This window comes from Oncorhynchus keta, unplaced genomic scaffold, assembly GCF_023373465.1.
Source record: "Oncorhynchus keta strain PuntledgeMale-10-30-2019 unplaced genomic scaffold, Oket_V2 Un_contig_2432_pilon_pilon, whole genome shotgun sequence".
Taxonomy (NCBI): Eukaryota; Metazoa; Chordata; class Actinopteri; order Salmoniformes; family Salmonidae; genus Oncorhynchus; species Oncorhynchus keta.
The window spans coordinates 40,844-58,936 of record NW_026283837.1 but is presented as its reverse complement, the minus strand read 5'-3'; the positions used below and the strand labels follow the sequence as shown (position 1 = coordinate 58,936).

Below are 18,093 nucleotides of genomic sequence, written 5' to 3'. Positions count from 1 at the left end.
TGGTCACAAGGATTGTGGTGTACACATGCCATCTCTGCTGAAAATATGATGTATTTGATATGGGACAAAATAAAGCCTGATATTGATTTTTGCATTCACATGTAAGTATAAAACCATATTGTAATACATAAAATCAATGATTAGTAGTCATAGGAGACAACAGAGACTCTAAATCCAAAGCATATGAAATGTATTTATTTCAGATTAGACCAACAGACTAATGTTTGGATTTGACCCCTTTCACCTGTTATATTCAAAAGAACTGCTTAACCCTGGTCTGTACAGTTAGTCTAGTGCTAAAGTGGTGAGTGTGTATGTGTGTGTACATCATGTGTACTTTCCTAGAGCTTATGTCAGCTTTCATGGGAACTCTCTCTTAACCTCAGCTATTGAGTTGGTCTGAAAGAGGGAGAGCATTTCCTGTAAGTGCAAAGTTTCAAAGACCTGTTTCCTCATATTTGTCCTTTGTTAAAGGAGCAAACAAAGGGTTTTTAATTAAATATTGGATAACATGATGTACTACTTCTAAAGATGTGGCCTGGGGTGCATTTGGTTACTTGGAAGTTCAGGGGAGGGTGTTGAAATCTCAAAACATGTGTCCACTTGATACTGTAAGCCTGATTGGTTATCATTAATCTGCTGTAGCCTTAATTAAGCACAATAGAAAGCAAGTTTAATGGTAACCAATCAGGCTACCATTATACCAGGGTTGTGTTAGTTATTGTTAAAACAAATATTTATTTAACCTTTATTTGACTAGGCAAGTCAGTTAATAACTAATTATTGTTTACAATGACGGCCTACCCCGGACGATGCTCGGCCAATTGTGCGCCGCCCTATGGGTCTCCCAATCATGGCCGGATTGTGATACCGCCTGGAATCGAACCAGGGTCTGTAGTGACATCTCTAGCACTGAGATGCAGTTTCTTACACCACGTCACCATTTGGGAGCCCCAATTAGACACAATACAGAAGACAGCACTTCCAAACAGAAAATGTTATTTGAACTTGTCCAATGGTTGTTTTTCATGATTGGGTTTTGTATTTTGGGATTTTCTTTGGTGTATTTCCTATCCTTCCATTTAGTTGAATTGTTGTAGAATTGTGATATGCAGTGTTCTGTTGGAAAAGAGACCTTGATCTCCTTTGACAAAACATTCTGCCAGTGACAGATGTACATAGTGACAACAAAAACAACTGACATCGAAACGCCACATACAATAGAATCCAACGTTAGAATCCATTTTTATTAGTGTTGTAACAAAGCGTTATTTGACAAATACATGTCTGACATTAAACTGTGTAAACTATAGTCAGTACAAACTTCTTGTCATGGTCCTTGGTCCATTTGATGGGTACATTGAGCTGTGCTTTGTCATTAAAGTGTTTTACTAAATATTTCATGTAAACCATTAGCTATCTAAAAATACAGATGTTTACATTGTCGTGGAAATTCATAGTTGGCTAGCTAGCAAGCAAGGGATAAGAACGTTGCCAGCCAGTATGATAATGGAACATTTAGAACGAACGTCCGAGTCACTTCCATAGATACAGAATAATGAACGACTGGGCCGTGTCTCCAGCAACCGAAACGATACAAATGACCAGCCAGTTCTGGTAGCAACCATAGATTTGTTTCAGGACATTATGAAGTGTAAGTTTTAAGAAATTCATTAAAAACTAACATTTTTTATGAAAATATATAAACCTCCACTTCGTTTTGGGCCTAACAACGCCCGTGCCAATATATCCTCCAAACACTTGCTTCTCGGGCATTATCACTTAAGTTACTTTATCAGAATCAAATTTGCAGCAAGGCATCTACATGTTAGACATGTGGTTTCAGTGATACAGTATTGTAGATAATCCTGACTTTTATCATAAAGGAAGGAGACATGATGATAAATGATAACTATTACAAAGTTACTTCAAACTGTACAAATTATGCAATAATTATTTTGACATTAAACTTTTGAATTAGGGCGTTCGTTTAAACTGGCCTGGGTGGCGGGAGTTCACACAGGGAGAACTTTGATTGCATTAGTTAGTTCGCACAGGGAGAGTTAGTTAGTTCACACAGGGAGAACTTTTTCATTGCATTAGTTAGTTCACACAGGAGAACTTTGATTGCATTAGTTAGTTCACAGGAGAACAGGGTTAGAACTTTGATTGCATTAGTTAGTTCACACAGGGAGAACTTTGATTTCATTAGTTAGTTCACACAGGAGAACTTTGATTTCATTGCACACAGGGAGAACTTGGATTAGTTAGTTCACACAGGGAGAACTTTGATTGCATTAGTTAGTTCACACAGGGAGAACTTTGATTGCATTAGTTTTGAAACTGGGTTAGTTCACACAGGGAAGACTTGGATTGCATTAGCCTGCTACAGCGCTAACCCAATACTGAATGGTAAGTACAGCTTCTTCATTGCAATAGGCCAATCGAGATCATCTAAGAAATGTAGGTGTGCACGCAGTAAATTGTCAGGTGTCAGTAGTGGGTGTGTGTTTGCGTGCGTGTGTGTGTGTGTGTGTGTGTGTGTGTGTGTGTGTGTGTGTGTGTGTGTGTGTGTGTGTGTGTGCGTGTGTGTGTGTGTGTGTGCGTGCGTGCGGGCGTGTGTGTGTGTGCATGTCTTCATCACCAGTTGAGAAATGTAACTGTCCATTCATTGGTGTGTTTCATGGAACTGTCTGTTTGTTGACAAAATGCCAATCTCTTGTACTTGGGAAATTACTGAGAATAGATAACAAAGTCTTAGCCCAGCCCTCACAGTTTGCAATAAAAAGGCCTAGTCCGACACATTGATCCCTACCACACTGAAGGCAGAGATTGTTAAATCATTGGTGAGATCTTAATCGTTGTATTCTAACCCGTGAAACATCTTTGATCTTGCAGCTTAAATCAATTATTCGCTTTTGATAATTTCTTCAGTAAAATTGAGACTTGAAAAAGAACCTCCACTCATCAATCATGTCATCTGATACTGGTAAGACCTCCTAGATTATTAATCATATTGTACACATTGTCCCCTTTGTCTGCAATTCATGAATTTCTATTTACCAGACCATTATGATAGAAAATGAGTGTGATATAATCTGGAGATCTATGATATTCGTGACATTTGTCTACAATATCGTGTAATAGTGAAGGCTATGTCTGGCAGTCAAGGGGAGGGTAATGTGTAATAGTGAAGGTTATGTCTGGCTGTCATGGGCAGTCAGGGGGTAATGTGTAATAGTGAAGGCTATGTCTGGCTGTCAAGGGGAGGGTAATGTGTAATAGTGAAGGTTATGTCTGGCTGTCAAGGGGAGGGTAATGTGTAATAGTGAAGGTTATGTCTGGCTGTCAAGGGGAGGGTAATGTGTAATAGTGAAGGTTATGTCTGGCTGTCAATGGGAGGGTAATGTGTAATAGTGAAGGTTATGTCTGGCTGTCAAGGGGAGGGTAATGTGTAATAGTGAAGGTTATGTCTGGCTGTCAAGGGGAGGGGAATGTGTAATAGTGAAGGTTATGTCTGGCTGTCAAGGGGAGGGTAATGTGTAATAGTGAAGGCTATGTCTGGCTGTCAAGGGGAGGGTAATGTGTAATAGTGAAGGTTATGTCTGGCTGTCAAGGGGAGGGTAATGTGTAATAGTGAAGGCTATGACTGGCTGTCAAGGGGAGGGTAATGTGTAATAGTGAAGGTTATGTCTGGCTGTCAAGGGGAGGGTAATGTGTAATAGTGAAGGTTATGTCTGGCTGTCAAGTGGAGGGTAATGGCTGTAAGGAGGCGTAGTGAAGGTTATGTCTGGCTGTCAAGGGGAGGGTAATGTGTAATAGTGAAGGTTATGTCTGGCAGTCAAGGGAGGGTAATGTGTAATAGTGAAGGCTATGGCTGGCTGTCAAGGGGAGGGTAATGTGTAATAGTGAAGGTTATGTCTGGCTGTCAAGGGAGGGTAATGTGTAATAGTGAAGGTTATGTCTGGCTGTCAAGGGGAGGGTAATGTGTAATAGTGAAGGTTATGTCTGGCAGTCAAGGGGAGGGTAATGTGTAATAGTGAAGGTTATGTCTGGCTGTCAAGGGTAGGGTAATGTGTAATAGTGAAGGTTATGTCTGGCTGTCAAGGGAGGGGAATGTGTAATAGTGAAGGTTATGTCTGGCTGTCAAGGGGAGGGTAATGTGTAATAGTGAAGGTTATGTCTGGCAGTCAAGGGGAGGGTAATGTGTAATAGTGAAGGTTATGTCTGGCTGTCAAGGGGAGGGTAATGTGTAATAGTGAAGGTTATGTCTGGCTGTCAAGTGGAGGGGAATGTGTAATAGTGAAGGTTATGTCTGACAGTCAAGGGGAGGGTAATGTGTAATAGTGAAGGTTATGTCTGGCTGTCAAGGGGAGGGGAATGTGTAATAGTGAAGGTTATGTCTGGCAGTCAAGGGGAGGGTAATGTGTAATAGTGAAGGTTATGTCTGGCTGTCAAGGGGAGGGTAATGTGTAATAGTGAAGGTTATGTCTGGCAGTCAAGGGGAGGGTAATGTGTAATAGTGAAGGTTATGTCTGGCTGTCAAGGGGAGGGTAATGTGTAATAGTGAAGGTTATGTCTTGCTGTCAAGGGGAGGGTAATGTGTAATAGTGAAGGTTATGTCTGGCTGTCAAGGGGAGGGTAATGTGTAATAGTGAAGGTTATGTCTGGCTGTCAAGGGGGAGGGGAATGTACTTTGTAATTGATGAAATGTATTATATTTTTCAGTGTTTTATAATTAGTCTCTTAATAAATCTCAATGTGTGACTGATGTCGCCCCTCATGTGCGCGATTTTCCGTGGACAGGACACGCAAGATCAAGTGCGCCTGTAGCCTAATTTTAAATAACTCAAATCATCAATAGCCTATAGGCTGTATGGAGTGCATTCTCAGAGAAACACACGGCAAAGTTATATGTGTAAGAAAATGAAATACCTAAATATGATATCATTTTTAAATAGACTTTAGGTAAATACATACTGATAAACTACATTACAGCTAATACATTGAAATACATTTGCAAACAATTATTGAATGAATACTTTCTGTAGACTACAGTACTATACCAAAAACATTCTTTAGCTACATGGGATCAATAGATTATTATAAAGAAAGTATCTACAATTGAAAAGAGAAGACTAATCTGTCTAGTTCGGCTACCAAAATATTTGATCAACTCCCAATATTGAGCAAACAGCATTGTTTACAAAGTATCTTGAGAGATAAGCTATCGGTACAAGGGCATCTTCTGGGCATCTTCTGTCATGGATCTTTTAGTCTGAAGTTATTTTTTTATTAGACTCTCTTATCCAGAGAGACTTACAGTAGTGAGTGCATACATATTCGTACTTTCCCCCGTGGAAATCGAAACCACAACCCTGTGAGTGCGCATATTCAATATCTTCATCATTGGTTGAGTCTGTACCACTGGAAAGCTTTTTTAAGACAATAACTTATTCTTCATATTGTACAATCTGTGTCTCCACTTCTCGCTGGCCTAGGACTGCATCCAAGACTAGGTCCTGTCATATCGGTCATTGTATGGTATTAAAATATTCTGCTAATGTCTCCAGTCAGGTAAAGAATTGCAGGAACTTCGTCGTTTTTAAAAGGAAAAAATGTGCCTACGCAAATGCGATGATAAAGCACATGGTGTTAGCAATGTCTAGTTTGGCCCATTCAAAGTGGTCAAGCATCCGAACGATAGGCCTCTGCACACACCCCTACATTTATTCATCATTCACGCCACCCGCCAGAGAGAGAAGACACTATGGCAGTACTATGTCATCAAAAGATCAGCTCTGAAAAAGATCTGATGTGAAAAGATTTGATGTGATGGGTCAAAAGATCAATTAGTGGATAAAAAATCTGAATTTGGCTGCCAAGAGCTCCAGGGTCATTGATAGTCCATTGTAGGTGAAAAACAGCATATATACAGCTCTGGTCTGTCCTAGGAGTGAAGGTAAATAGCTGGCACGTTCTCTGCTATCTACCTTGTTTCTATCATTATTTTGGGTAGAGGGACTTGTTTCTTTTTCAAGCGTTTAGGGAGGTCATGTCAAAATATACAGTATTTTGCTTAAGGGAGGGTCAATTTCATTTCAGCCCCTAACCACTCATCACAACCTACTGTGTATTGAATGTTGATGTTTTCTTCCCTTTCAGCGGTAGTTCCATACAACCATCAAATGGACCGCCCAGATTTCATTAGAGACCTGCTCCCTGCTGCAGAGAAGACAGCCCTGCTGTACAACCTCTCCTACCTCTGCCTGGCCAAATTCCCCTCTCTGGAGAGAATCATCAGAGTCAATGCTGTTGAGGCCCAAATGCTGTTCTCCTCCTCTGAGGCTCTGCTGCTGCTGGTATTTCAATCTTACTGTTTCTTACCTTGTAAACTCTGTTAATGTATCATTAGATGACCTATTTTAGACGATACTGGGGTGTTTCTAGCCTCATAAACTGTGTTAATGTATCATTAGATGACCTATTTTAGACGATACTGGGGTGTTTCTAGCCTCATAAACTCTGTTAATGTATCATTAGATGACCTATTTTAGACATACTAGCCTCATAAACTCTGTTAATGTATCATTAGATGACCTATTTTAGACGATACTGGGGTGTTTCTAGCCTCATAAACTCTGTTAATGTATCATTAGATGACCTATTTTAGACGATACTGGGGTGTTTCTAGCCTCATAAACTCTGTTAATGTATCATTAGATGACCTATTTTAGACCTATAAACTCTGTTAATGTATCATTAGATGACCTATTTTAGACGATACTGGGGTGTTTCTAGCCTCATAAACTCTGTTAATGTATCATTAGATGACCTATTTTAGACGATACTGGGGTGTTTCTAGCCTCATAAACTGTGTTAATGTATCATTAGATGACCTATTTTAGACGATACTGGGGTGTTTCTAGCCTCATAAACTGTGTTAATGTATCATTAGATGACCTATTTTAGACGATACTGGGGTGTTTCTAGCCTCATAAACTGTGTTAATGTATCATTAGATGACCTATTTTAGACGATACTGGGGTGTTTCTAGCCTCATAAACTGTGTTAATGTATCATTAGATGACCTATTTTAATGTATCATTAGATACCTATTTTAGACGATACTGGGGTGTTTCTAGCCTCATAAACTGTGTTAATGTATCATTAGATGACCTATTTTAGACGATAGCCTAGCCTCATAAACTGTGTTAATGTATCATTAGATGACCTATTTTAGACGATACTGGGGTGTTTCTAGCCTCATAAACTGTGTTAATGTATCATTAGATGACCTATTTTAGACGATACTGGGGTGTTTCTAGCCTCATAAACTCTGTTAATGTATCATTAGATGACCTATTTTAGACGATACTGGGGTGTTTCTAGCCTCATAAACTGTGTTAATGTATCATTAGATGACCTATTTTAGACGATACTGGGGTGTTTCTAGCCTCATAAACTGTGTTAATGTATCATTATTTTAGATGACCTATTTTCATAAACTGTGTTAATGTATCATTAGATACCTGATACTGGGTGTTTCTAGCCTCATAAACTCTGTTAATGTATCATTAGATGACCTATTTTAGACGATACTGGGGTGTTTCTAGCCTCATAAACTCTGTTAATGTATCATTAGATGACTATTTTAGTACTGGGGTGTTTCTAGCCTCATCATTAGATGACCTATTTTAGACGATACTGGGGTGTTTCTAGCCTCATAAACTCTGTTAATGTATCATTAGATGACCTATTTTAGACGATACTGGGGTGTTTCTAGCCTCATAAACTCTGTTAATGTATCATTAGATGACCTATTTTAGACGATACTGGGGTGTTTCTAGCCTCATAAACTCTGTTAATGTATCATTAGATGACCTATTTTAGACGATACTGGGGTGTTTCTAGCCTCATAAACTCTGTTAATGTATCATTAGATGACCTATTTTAGACGATACTGGGGTGTTTCTAGCCTCATAAACTGTGTTAATGTATCATTAGATGACCTATTTTAGACGATACTGGGGTGTTTCTAGCCTCATAAACTGTGTTAATGTATCATTAGATGACCTATTTTAGACGATGTATTTCATCATAAACTGTGTTAATGTATCATTAGATGACTATTTTAGACGATACTGGGGTGTTTCTAGCCTCATAAACTCTGTTAATGTATCATTAGATGACCTATTTTAGACGATACTGGGGTGTTTCTAGCCTCATAAACTCTGTTAATGTATCATTAGATGACCTATTTTAGACGATACTGGGGTGTTTCTAGCCTCATAAACTGTGTTAATGTATCATTAGATGACCTATTTTAGACGATACTGGGGTGTTTCTAGCCTCGTAAACTGTGTTAATGTATCATTAGATGACCTATTTTAGACGATACTGGGGTGTTTCTAGCCTCATAAACTCTGTTAATGTATCATTAGATGACCTATTTTAGACGATACTGGGGTGTTTCTAGCCTCATAAACTGTGTTAATGTATCATTAGATGACCTATTTTAGACGATACTGGGGTGTTTCTAGCCTCATAAACTCTGTTAATGTATCATTAGATGACCTATTTTAGACGATACTGGGGTGTTTCTAGCCTCATAAACTCTGTTAATGTATCATTAGATGACCTATTTTAGACGATACTGGGGTGTTTCTAGCCTCATAAACTCTGATAATGTATCATTAGATGACCTAGCTTACACATATACTGGTAAACTGAGGTTGTTTGTTTTTACAGCAGTTTAGTTATGCTAATGAATGGAAGGTAGGACATCATTGATTATGTACTATGTGACATGTTCTTATCAACAGTGTGTAGCACCGCAATTAATATTGCAGTGACAACATGGTCAAGACATTATTCCCTATGCTGAAGGCTGCTGTGAAGAAAGAAAAGCCAGTAGTTGCCGTCAAATTCCTGGCAAAAGCCAATCAGTGGATCTATGATATCATCAAAGAAGTTGAACAAATAGTAGAAGAGTAAGCCAATATAAATGTTATAGAGTGCATTCTGTTCAGCCCCACAGTGGGGATTAAGCTAGCAGCATCACAACACACGCAATTGAAAGCCAACCTTCTTAGCAAGCAGAGCAAGAGAGAGTTACATTCACTACATACACCTTGAACATGATACAAACATTCAGATCATACCACATAGCAGGTAGTTATAGGAAAACGATTTCAATGTGTTAACAATTAAATATGTCAAAGATTTGATAATGTTCTCTCACTACTTTATTTAGCTACAAGAAACTCAACATTGGGGTGGCGACTGTCACCAGCGATGTTATTTCCACCAAAGTAGAAACAGAGGACAAGAAGAAACAGCTGACCAATGAAGAGAAGACCCTGCAGAATGCTGTTGACGACTACAATAGGAAGCTAAGTGTCATCCAGTCAGATCTGAATAGGGTCAATATAAAAATCAACGATGCTGATAGTGAGCTTCATGAGTTGGTTAACGGCATTGCCAGCAGAAACAAGAAGTTTGGCATAGTGGCTGCTGTGGTTCCCTTCCTAGGATTAATCATAAATGCTATCCAGAAGGGGGTCAATACCGCTACTGATAGTGCAGCCATTGAGTTGGCCAAGAATAAGATGAATCAGCTTCATAATGACAAGACCCTTTTGACTAAGAGAGAGTGGGAGGCCCAAACGGAGGTGATGAAATACCAGATGCAGCTGACCAGAGCCAAATTTGACCTGGGTAAGGAAAGACATTAAGGACTCCACTGCTTTGTACATTGTGGTCATTCCTTTCTTTCATGACATTGCCTCTGCTATTGGGGAACTGAATAAGACAAGAGGTAAATAAGAGGTATGTCAATGCTGTTGTTTGTATTTGTTTTTCCAGGTTCTGTTCCTGATCCTGTCCATCTGGTTGAGGTTCAGTCCTGCCTGACCCGGATCCAGAAGATTCTGCTGCAACTCAAAAGCTTCTGGGAGAAGATCGGAGTGATGGTGACCAACCTGCAGCAGAAGACCTTTGCTGGGGAAGACCTGATTGATGTTCTCTCAGAATTTAAGGAGGAGTTCTTGGATTCCTTGCAAGTAGCTGAAGAGGTGAATTAATGCATTTTCTGTGCTGGCACTCTGCCAGAGTAATGCATCATTGTTTGTACTTCATATCATTACTTATGTGAATTATCCTGCTAAAGGGTAATGTAACTCAAAAAGAATAAAAATCCTTTTCATACAACAACACCACCAATTTAAGGCAACAGCTTTAAAACCTAATAACGTCTAATCTAATCATCAAAATCACAAGGATATAGGGTAAGTTAGGTCAGCATTTCTCAATGCATTGATGGAAGGCTTACATGGTGGGCAAGAACAAAACGTGTCTCTCTGGAACTGATTGAGAAACTGAAGGGAATCCAACCTTGCTTGAGACCACAGCTAATTTTTCTCTCTTGGTTTACCCAATAGGCTTGGAAGACGTTTAGTGGGAGATGCCAGAACGTCATGGGCATGTTTAGTGTCCAGTCGAAGGATGCCTACAAGTTCTTGGAGACCAGCCCATCATCTCTCACCCAGGAAGAGTGGAAGGAAATGTATGATGCTGTGGCAGCCAAACTGGATTCCTTCTACCCTGCCCTCGAGGCCAAGCAGGCTATTGAGGATCAGAAGGCCATTGAGGACCAGCAGGCTGCAGAAAGTAACTAATGTTTGCATCCACTGTCACCAGGTTAAAATTAAAGGAGTTTTTTTTTGTCTTATATTGACATTGGTGACAAGCAGGATTTGTGGGCATAATTAGTAGTTCACATGCTGTTATGAGTAACTTTCCATTATTTGTTGATCATTGTTGATTATTGTGTTGTGCTTTTATTAGAGCTCATCATCTACTATGCTAACAGTATAATACCAAACTGGCTATTGTTCACCTTTCTTCTTGGAGTATACTAATGTTGTGGGTAGCAGGCAGGTTTTAAGGCTTCTGGTCTGTTCAAAGACTTCAATAGTTTAACTTTGTGCAGAGCTTTATCCAGAGCGAATATGAACTGAACAGCCACTCTATATACATATGTATTCCTTGACAGGTGTCTCCGGAAGGTGGTGATTGACTCCGCTGTCCTGGCGTCGTGAGGGAGTTTGTTCCATTCCAGAGCAGCGAACAGTTTTGACTGGGCTGAGTAATCATGTATAATCCCAATGTGTGTTTTTGGTATATCAGTATGTCCGTTTCAGTATACTATCATGTATAATTAGTTTAGAGCCATAGAGGAGGAGTTTAGAGCCATAGAGGAGGAGTTTAGAGCCATAGAGGAGGAGATTAGAGCCATAGAGGAGGGTCTTAATGGCTATATGTACTAAAAACTAAACTAAATATAATCAAAATCAAATTAGACTACAATGTTCTTTAATGCATGTTTATTATTAAATAAATCTGAGTAAGAGCAACCATGGTGTCTTAATATGTTCTCAAAGATGATCTAGGACTGACCTTGGCCCATTGTGTAGACCAGGGATCAGCTATATCAGAGAAACTTCTAGAGAGAAATGTAGCTTGTGCTAAGGCTTACTGATTCTGCGTCTGACTGGCAGCCATTCAGATGCTTGAGAAATAGATGTCTATCCCTGGCTAGAAAAGCAAAATCAACGTACCTCTTGAACTGTGTGTCTGAGAATGGTGGGAATCCTGCTGCGTTCTGGAAGGTAGTAATATCTCTGAAACAAAACTCCACCCTCTCATTACCCCAGCAGGTTATGACAACTTCTGGTCCCATAACAGATAAGATGGACATTTGTGGTGTTTATAATAACCACTTTGCCTAAGAGGGCTACCTATTTGATAAAAATAGCTTCTAAAAAACTCTGATTCCTGTAGAGCAGGTATTCCCAGACTGGGGTACTGGTGGTACGCACAATGTCGTTGGGGGTACGCCAAATAAAAATGTGATTCTCATAAAAAAATATATATCCAAAAATTCACATTTTCAAACAGTGCATTTATATTTTCAAATGGGGTTATATCTGAGTAGCCTCGTTTCACTGCCAAAAAATAAAATTAAACAATCTAGTGTTCAGCTAAATAACAACACAATGTCAAATACAGGTAGCCTAGTCAAATAACTAACATCCAATCACATTAACCGTCACTCTCTTGCAGGACTTCCACTAACAGTCCGTATGTAGCCAAACGTAGCTGCTGCTCATTCCATTTGCAAAATAATTGATAAATAGTTCAAAAACACAAGGCACATAACAGCTCTACTAAACCTGCACCTGTCGACAACACAAGTTGTTTTGCTTTCACGAGCAATTCAATGCTAGCATCAGTAATTATACATTTGTTGTCAGCCCAGCTAACATGGACACTGACAGTTGTGAATCTGATGCAGCCGAAGAGCTACTGCCCTTTTACCCAGGAAAGCACCGAACAACACCGAACACCGAAAGTCCTCCACAATAGTATAGGGCTTGTCTGTCCTAGCCACTCGGTAGCTCATCATATAAGATGCTTCTAGCCCCTTATTTTTAATGGTATCTGTTGCTTTTATACATGTCTTACTACTCGAAAGTTGTCGTAATTCTCGCTCCAAAAACTCCTGTGGCTTATTTTTCAGATTGGCATGTTTTGTTTCAACAATTACTGCTTTGCATACAAGCCAGTGAATTCTATGCATTACAGCTGCATGAGTCAACAGACGTCGCGGCCCTGGTACAGCTCCTGGTATATGTCCGTTACGTTTATGGGGTCAATTAAGGAAGACATCCTCTTCTGCAAACCACTGGAAATACAGGACAACAGGAGAGGATATTTTTTAAAGTACTGGACAGCTTTGTGACATCAAATGGACTTGTGGTCAAGATGTGTTGGTATCTATACTGATGGCGTAAAAGCCATGACAGGGAGACATAGTGGAGTGGTAACGCGCGTACAAGCAGTTGCTCCGACGCCACTTGGGTACCCTGCAGCATCCACCGAGAGGCTCTTTCTGCCAAGGGAATGGCTGACAGCTTGAACGACGCTTTGGACACTACAATGAAAATGGTTAACTTTGTTAAAGCAAGACCCCTGAACTCTCGTGTATTTTCTGCACTATGCAATGATATGGGCAGCGACCATGTAACGCTTTTACAACATACAGACGTGCGCTGGTTATCAAGGGGTAAAGTATTGACACGTTTTTAAAATTGAGAGACGAGCTTAAAGTTCTTTACTGACCATCCTTTTCACTTGTCTGACTGCTTGCATGATGACGAGTTTCTCACACAACTGGCCTATCTGGGTGATGTTTTCTCACCTGAATGATCTGAATCTAGGATTACAGGGACTCTCCGCAACTATATTCAATGTGCGGGACACACTTGAGCTATGATTAAGAAGTTGGAGCTCTTCTCTGTCTGCATTAACAAGGACAACATACAGGTCTTTCCATCATTGTATGATTTTTTGTGTGCAAATGAACTCAAGCTTACAGACAATGTCAAATGGGATATAGCGAAGCACCTGAGTGAGTTGGGTGCGCAGTTACGCAGGTACTTTCCTGAAACGGATGACACAAACAACTGGATTCGTTATCCCTTTCATGCCCTGCCTCCAGGGCGGTTCTGTGAAAATGTTGTTTAATCAGAAGCCACTGGCAGATTTCTGGATTTGTCTGTGCTCAGAGTATCCTGCCTTGGCAAATTGCAACCACGTACCTATGTGAGAGGGGATTCTTGGCCCTCACTAGCATGAAAACTAAATACAGGCACAGCCTGTGTGTGAAAATTATTTAATACTGAAACTTTCCCCAATACAACCCAACATTGCAGAGTTATGTGCATCCTTCCAAGCACACCCTTCTCATTAACCTGTGGTGAGTTATTGACAATTTTCAATTAACAAATAAAGTTTTACATGTACGATGACTAAATAAAGAGCAAAATGATTGATTATTATTATTATTTGTGCCCTGGTCCTATAAGAGCTCTTTGTCACTTCCCATGACCCGGAATCGTTCTTATGTTTAATAATGTATCGTATAGTGTGGCAGGCTTACAATGAAGGTAAAAAACAACATTTGAGAGTGTGCTGATCCACGTTAGGATAACACAATAAAAACACAATAAAAAAATCTATATACAGTGTGTGCAAATGGAGTAAGGAGGTAAGGCAATAAATAGGCCATAATAGCGAAGTAATTACAATATAGCAAACTAACCCTGGAGTAATAGATGTGCAGATGTTGTGCAAGTAGAAGTACTGGTGCAAAAGAGCAAAAGGTAAATAAAAACTAAATGGGGATGAGGTAGGTAGTTGGATGGGCTATTTACAGATGGGCTGTGTACAGCTGCAGCGATCGGTAAGCTGCTCAGATAGCTGATGCTTAAAGTTAGTGAGGGAAATATAAGTCTCCAACTTCTGCGATTTTTGCAATTCATTCCAGGCATTGGCAGCAGAGAACTTGAAGGAAATGCGGCCAAAGTAGGTGTTGGTGTTACTGTAATTTAATTATACCAATATGTTTTCATTAATTGAATTCCCTTAATCTATTTTATGAGAATTAGTAAGATTCTTGTTTGCATAAAATAGACGGAGACCAGTCTTATCAATAATAGGTAACAGAATTTATTCTCGGAACGCGTTGCCACGTTACCAAGAGCAGCAGTTTATATACAAACATCACGTCATTTCATTGCTTCTAGAATGAATCCCCTCCTCCCGATTGAAACAAAGGAACTTTAAAACTTCTGAGTTCATTCTGACCCACTAGCACATACATAGGACACACAACACAGCTGAATTAACTTTTGACTCCTCACCATTATCGATCACCACTTAGCTGACAGTTCTAATTAACAGAAAAGCTAGGAATGCACTCACAGCCTTATCTAAAACACCCCAGAGCTCAGTTTCGTCGGTTCAACCATAGGTTAACTACCTTATCTGCTTATTTAATCCACAAACCATTCCTTTCTTCCTAGTTGGAATAGTGTTCATTAACTTTAATGGTCCTTCTGTAGCTCAGTTGGTAGAGCATGGCGCTTGTAATGCCAGGGTTTCGATCCCCACCCATACGTAAATGTATGCACACATAAGTCAAAGTCACCTTCTCTGCTAAATGATATATTTAATTACTCCTTGTCCGTTACACAATCCCTTCTTAGATATAATAAAACCGAGTATAAGTTTACTTAGTTACAGTTTCATTTAAAATAAGATTGTTCAGTCATTATATCATAATTTTCCTAACAGTTGGCTTTGGGAATGACCAGTGAGATATACCTGCTGGAGCGTGTGCTATGGGTGGGTGCTGTTATGGTGACCAGTGAGCTGAGATAAGGCGGGGCTTTACCTAGCAGAGACTTGTAGATGACCTGGAGCCAGTGGGTTTGGCGACGAGTATGAAGCGAGGGCCAGCCAATGAGAGCGTTCAGGTCGCAGTGGTGGGTAGTATATGGGGCTTTGGTGACAGAACACATGGCACTGTGATAGACTACATCCAATTTGTTGAGTAGAGTGTTGGAGGCTATTTTGTAAATGACATCGCCGAAGTCGAAGATCGATAGGATGGTCAGTTTTACGAGGGTATGTTTGGCAGCATGAGTGAAGGATGCTTTGTGAAATAGGAAGCCGATTCTAGATTTAATTTTGGATTGGAGATGTTTAATGTAAGTCTAGAAGGAGAGCATACAGTCTAACCAGACACCTAGGTATTTGTAGTTGTCCACATATTCTAAGTCAGAGAGTAGTGATGCTGAACAGGTTAGCAGGTGCAGGCAGCGATCTGTTGAAGAGCATGCATTTAGTTTTACTTGCATTTAAGAGCAGTTGAAGGCCACGGAAGGAGAGTTGTATGGCAATGAAGCTCATCTGGAGGTTAGTTAACATAGTGTCCAAAGAAGGGCCAGAGGTATACAGAATGGTGTCATCTGCGTAGAAGTGGATCAAAGAATCACCAGCAGCAAGAGCGACATCATTGATGTATACAGAGAAGAGAGTCGGCCCGAGAATTGAACCCTGTGGCACCCCCATAGAGACTGCCAGAGGTCCAGACAACAGGCCCTACCATTTGACATACTGAACTCTATCAGAGAAGTAGTTGGTGAACCAGGTGAGGTGTACATTTTTCTTTATTTGCAAATGTCGCCAACAAATCAATAATACAACAAAAACGAACGTGAAGCTCCGTAAGGCTATACATGCACAAACGAAGATAACTACCCACAACTACCAAAAGGAAAAAAGGCTTCCTAAGTATGATTCCCAATCAGAGACAACGATAGACAGCTGTCCCTGATTGAGAACCATACCCGGCCAAAACATAGAAACAAACAACATAGAATGCCCACCCCAAATCACACCCTGACCTAACCAAATAGAGAAATAAAATGGCTCTCTAAGGTCAGGGCATGACACAATCATTTGAGAAACCAATTCAGTTGAGTCTGCTAATAAGAATGTGGTGATTGACAGAGTCGAAAGCCTTGGACAGGTCAATGAATAAAGCTGCATAGTATTGTCTGTTAACGATGGTGGTTATGATATCGTTTAGGACCTTGAGCATGGCTGAGGTGCACCCATGACCAGCTCTGAAACCAGATTGCATAGCGGATTCAAAATGGTCGATAATCTGTTTGTTAGCTTTGCTTTCGAAGACCTTAGAAAGGCAGGGTAGAATAGATATAGGTCTGTAGTAGTTTGGGTCTAGAATGTCTCCCCCTTTGAAGAGATGACCGCGGCAGCTTTCCAATCTTTGGGAATCTCAGACGATACAAAATAGAGGTTGAACAGACTAGTAATAGGGGTTGCAACAATTTCTGGAGATCATTTTAGAAAGAAAGGGTCCAGATTGTCTAGCCCGGCTGATTTGTATGGGTCCAGATTCTGCAGCTCTTTCAGAACATCAGCTGACTGGATTTGGGAGAAGGAGAAATGGGGGTCTGGGCGAGTTGCTGTGGGGAGCGCAGGGCTGTTGACCTGGGTAGGCGTAGCCAGGTGGAAAGCATGGCCAGCCGTAGAAAAATCTTATTGAAATTCTAAATTACATTGGATTTATCGGTGGTAACAGTGTTTACTAGCCTCAGTGCAGTGGGCAGCTGGGAGGAGGTGCTCTTATTCTCCATGGACTTTACAGTGTCCCAGAACGTTTTTGAGTTTGTGCTACAGGATGCAAATTTCTGTTTGAAAAAGCTAGCCTTAGCTTTCCTAACTGCCTGTGTATATTTGTTCCTAACTTCCCTGAAAAGTTATATATCACGGGGGCTATTCGATGCTAATGCAGAATGCCACAGGATGTTTTTCCCCTGGTCAAGGGCAGTCAGGTCTGGAGAGAACCAAGGGCTATATCTGTTCCTGGTTCTACATTTTTTGAACGGGGCATACTTATTTAAGATGGTGAGGAAGGCACTTAAAAAAAAACAGGCATCCTCTACTGACGGGCTGAGGTCAATATCCTTCCAGGATACCCGGGCCAGGTCGATTAGAAAGGCCTGCTCTCTGAAGTGTTTTAGGAGTATTGGGAGAATGGACAGGTCCACCAGCTGGTCGAAGGTGAGGGTGGTGTCCCTGCAGACCAACTCCTGATGGACGTCCTCGCTCAAACTGCAGCGATAGTGGTCGATCAGGGCCCTGTCGTTCCATCCCGCGCCGGCGGCCAGGGTCATAGCGAACTCCTGGGCTATCCTCATTCCCTGCCTCAGATGAAATAGACGTTCACCCGCCGCTCTACCCTCGGTCGGGTGGTCAAAGTCTGCCTGGAAGCGGCGGGTAAAATCCTTGAAATGGCCGTATCTCCTTCTCCCCACACGGCGTTGGCCCACTCCAGGACTTTCCTCGAGAGGTATGAGACGAGGCGGCCACCTTCTCACGGCCTGAAGGAGCCGGGTGGACGGTTGCCAGGTAAAGGTCAGCTATAACAGTAAACCCTGGCAGCGTGCAGCCGTCCTGTCGTATTTCCTGAGAATTGCAGTCAAATCCCACTGGAACCTGGTGTGGAGGGGGTGAGTAGTTGAGACCCTGGTGGCACTGGGGAGGGCGCTGGAGGGACTCTGTCTCTCCCAGTGGTCCATCGTCTGGACGACATGGTCCATAATCGCCGTGTGCTTCCGGACGCGCTCCTCGACCCCAGCCGTTGCAAACCAGCTG

At 41.0% G+C, this 18,093-nt stretch overlaps 1 protein-coding gene and 1 long non-coding RNA gene across 40 annotated transcripts; one reads left to right on the top strand and one right to left on the bottom strand.

Annotated features, from left to right (window-relative positions):
* Positions 1-6,273: 6,273 nt before the first annotated feature.
* Positions 6,274-8,734, bottom strand: LOC127921990 (uncharacterized). Of its 39 annotated transcripts, XR_008110194.1 has the most exons (8): positions 8,450-8,734; positions 8,322-8,385; positions 8,194-8,257; positions 7,693-8,076; positions 7,235-7,426; positions 6,783-7,091; positions 6,601-6,739; positions 6,405-6,548 (listed from the first exon to the last, which is right to left on the bottom strand). It is a non-coding gene; the product is annotated as an uncharacterized LOC127921990 (long non-coding RNA). The 39 variants fall into 39 exon arrangements; XR_008110161.1 differs by lacking the exon at positions 8,194-8,257 and having other exon boundaries at positions 6,365-6,420; positions 6,485-6,548; positions 8,258-8,734; XR_008110175.1 differs by lacking the exon at positions 8,194-8,257 and having other exon boundaries at positions 7,235-7,298; positions 7,363-7,426; positions 8,258-8,734.
* A 121-nt stretch (positions 8,735-8,855) lies between these two features.
* Positions 8,856-10,993, top strand: LOC127921992 (uncharacterized). The gene is made up of 4 exons (XM_052505602.1): positions 8,856-8,993; positions 9,257-9,720; positions 9,868-10,076; positions 10,443-10,993. Exons 1-4 carry the CDS (start codon positions 8,860-8,862, stop codon positions 10,677-10,679), a joined length of 1,044 nt encoding a protein of 347 aa, XP_052361562.1. The 5' UTR covers positions 8,856-8,859; the 3' UTR covers positions 10,680-10,993.
* Positions 10,994-18,093: the final 7,100 nt, after the last annotated feature.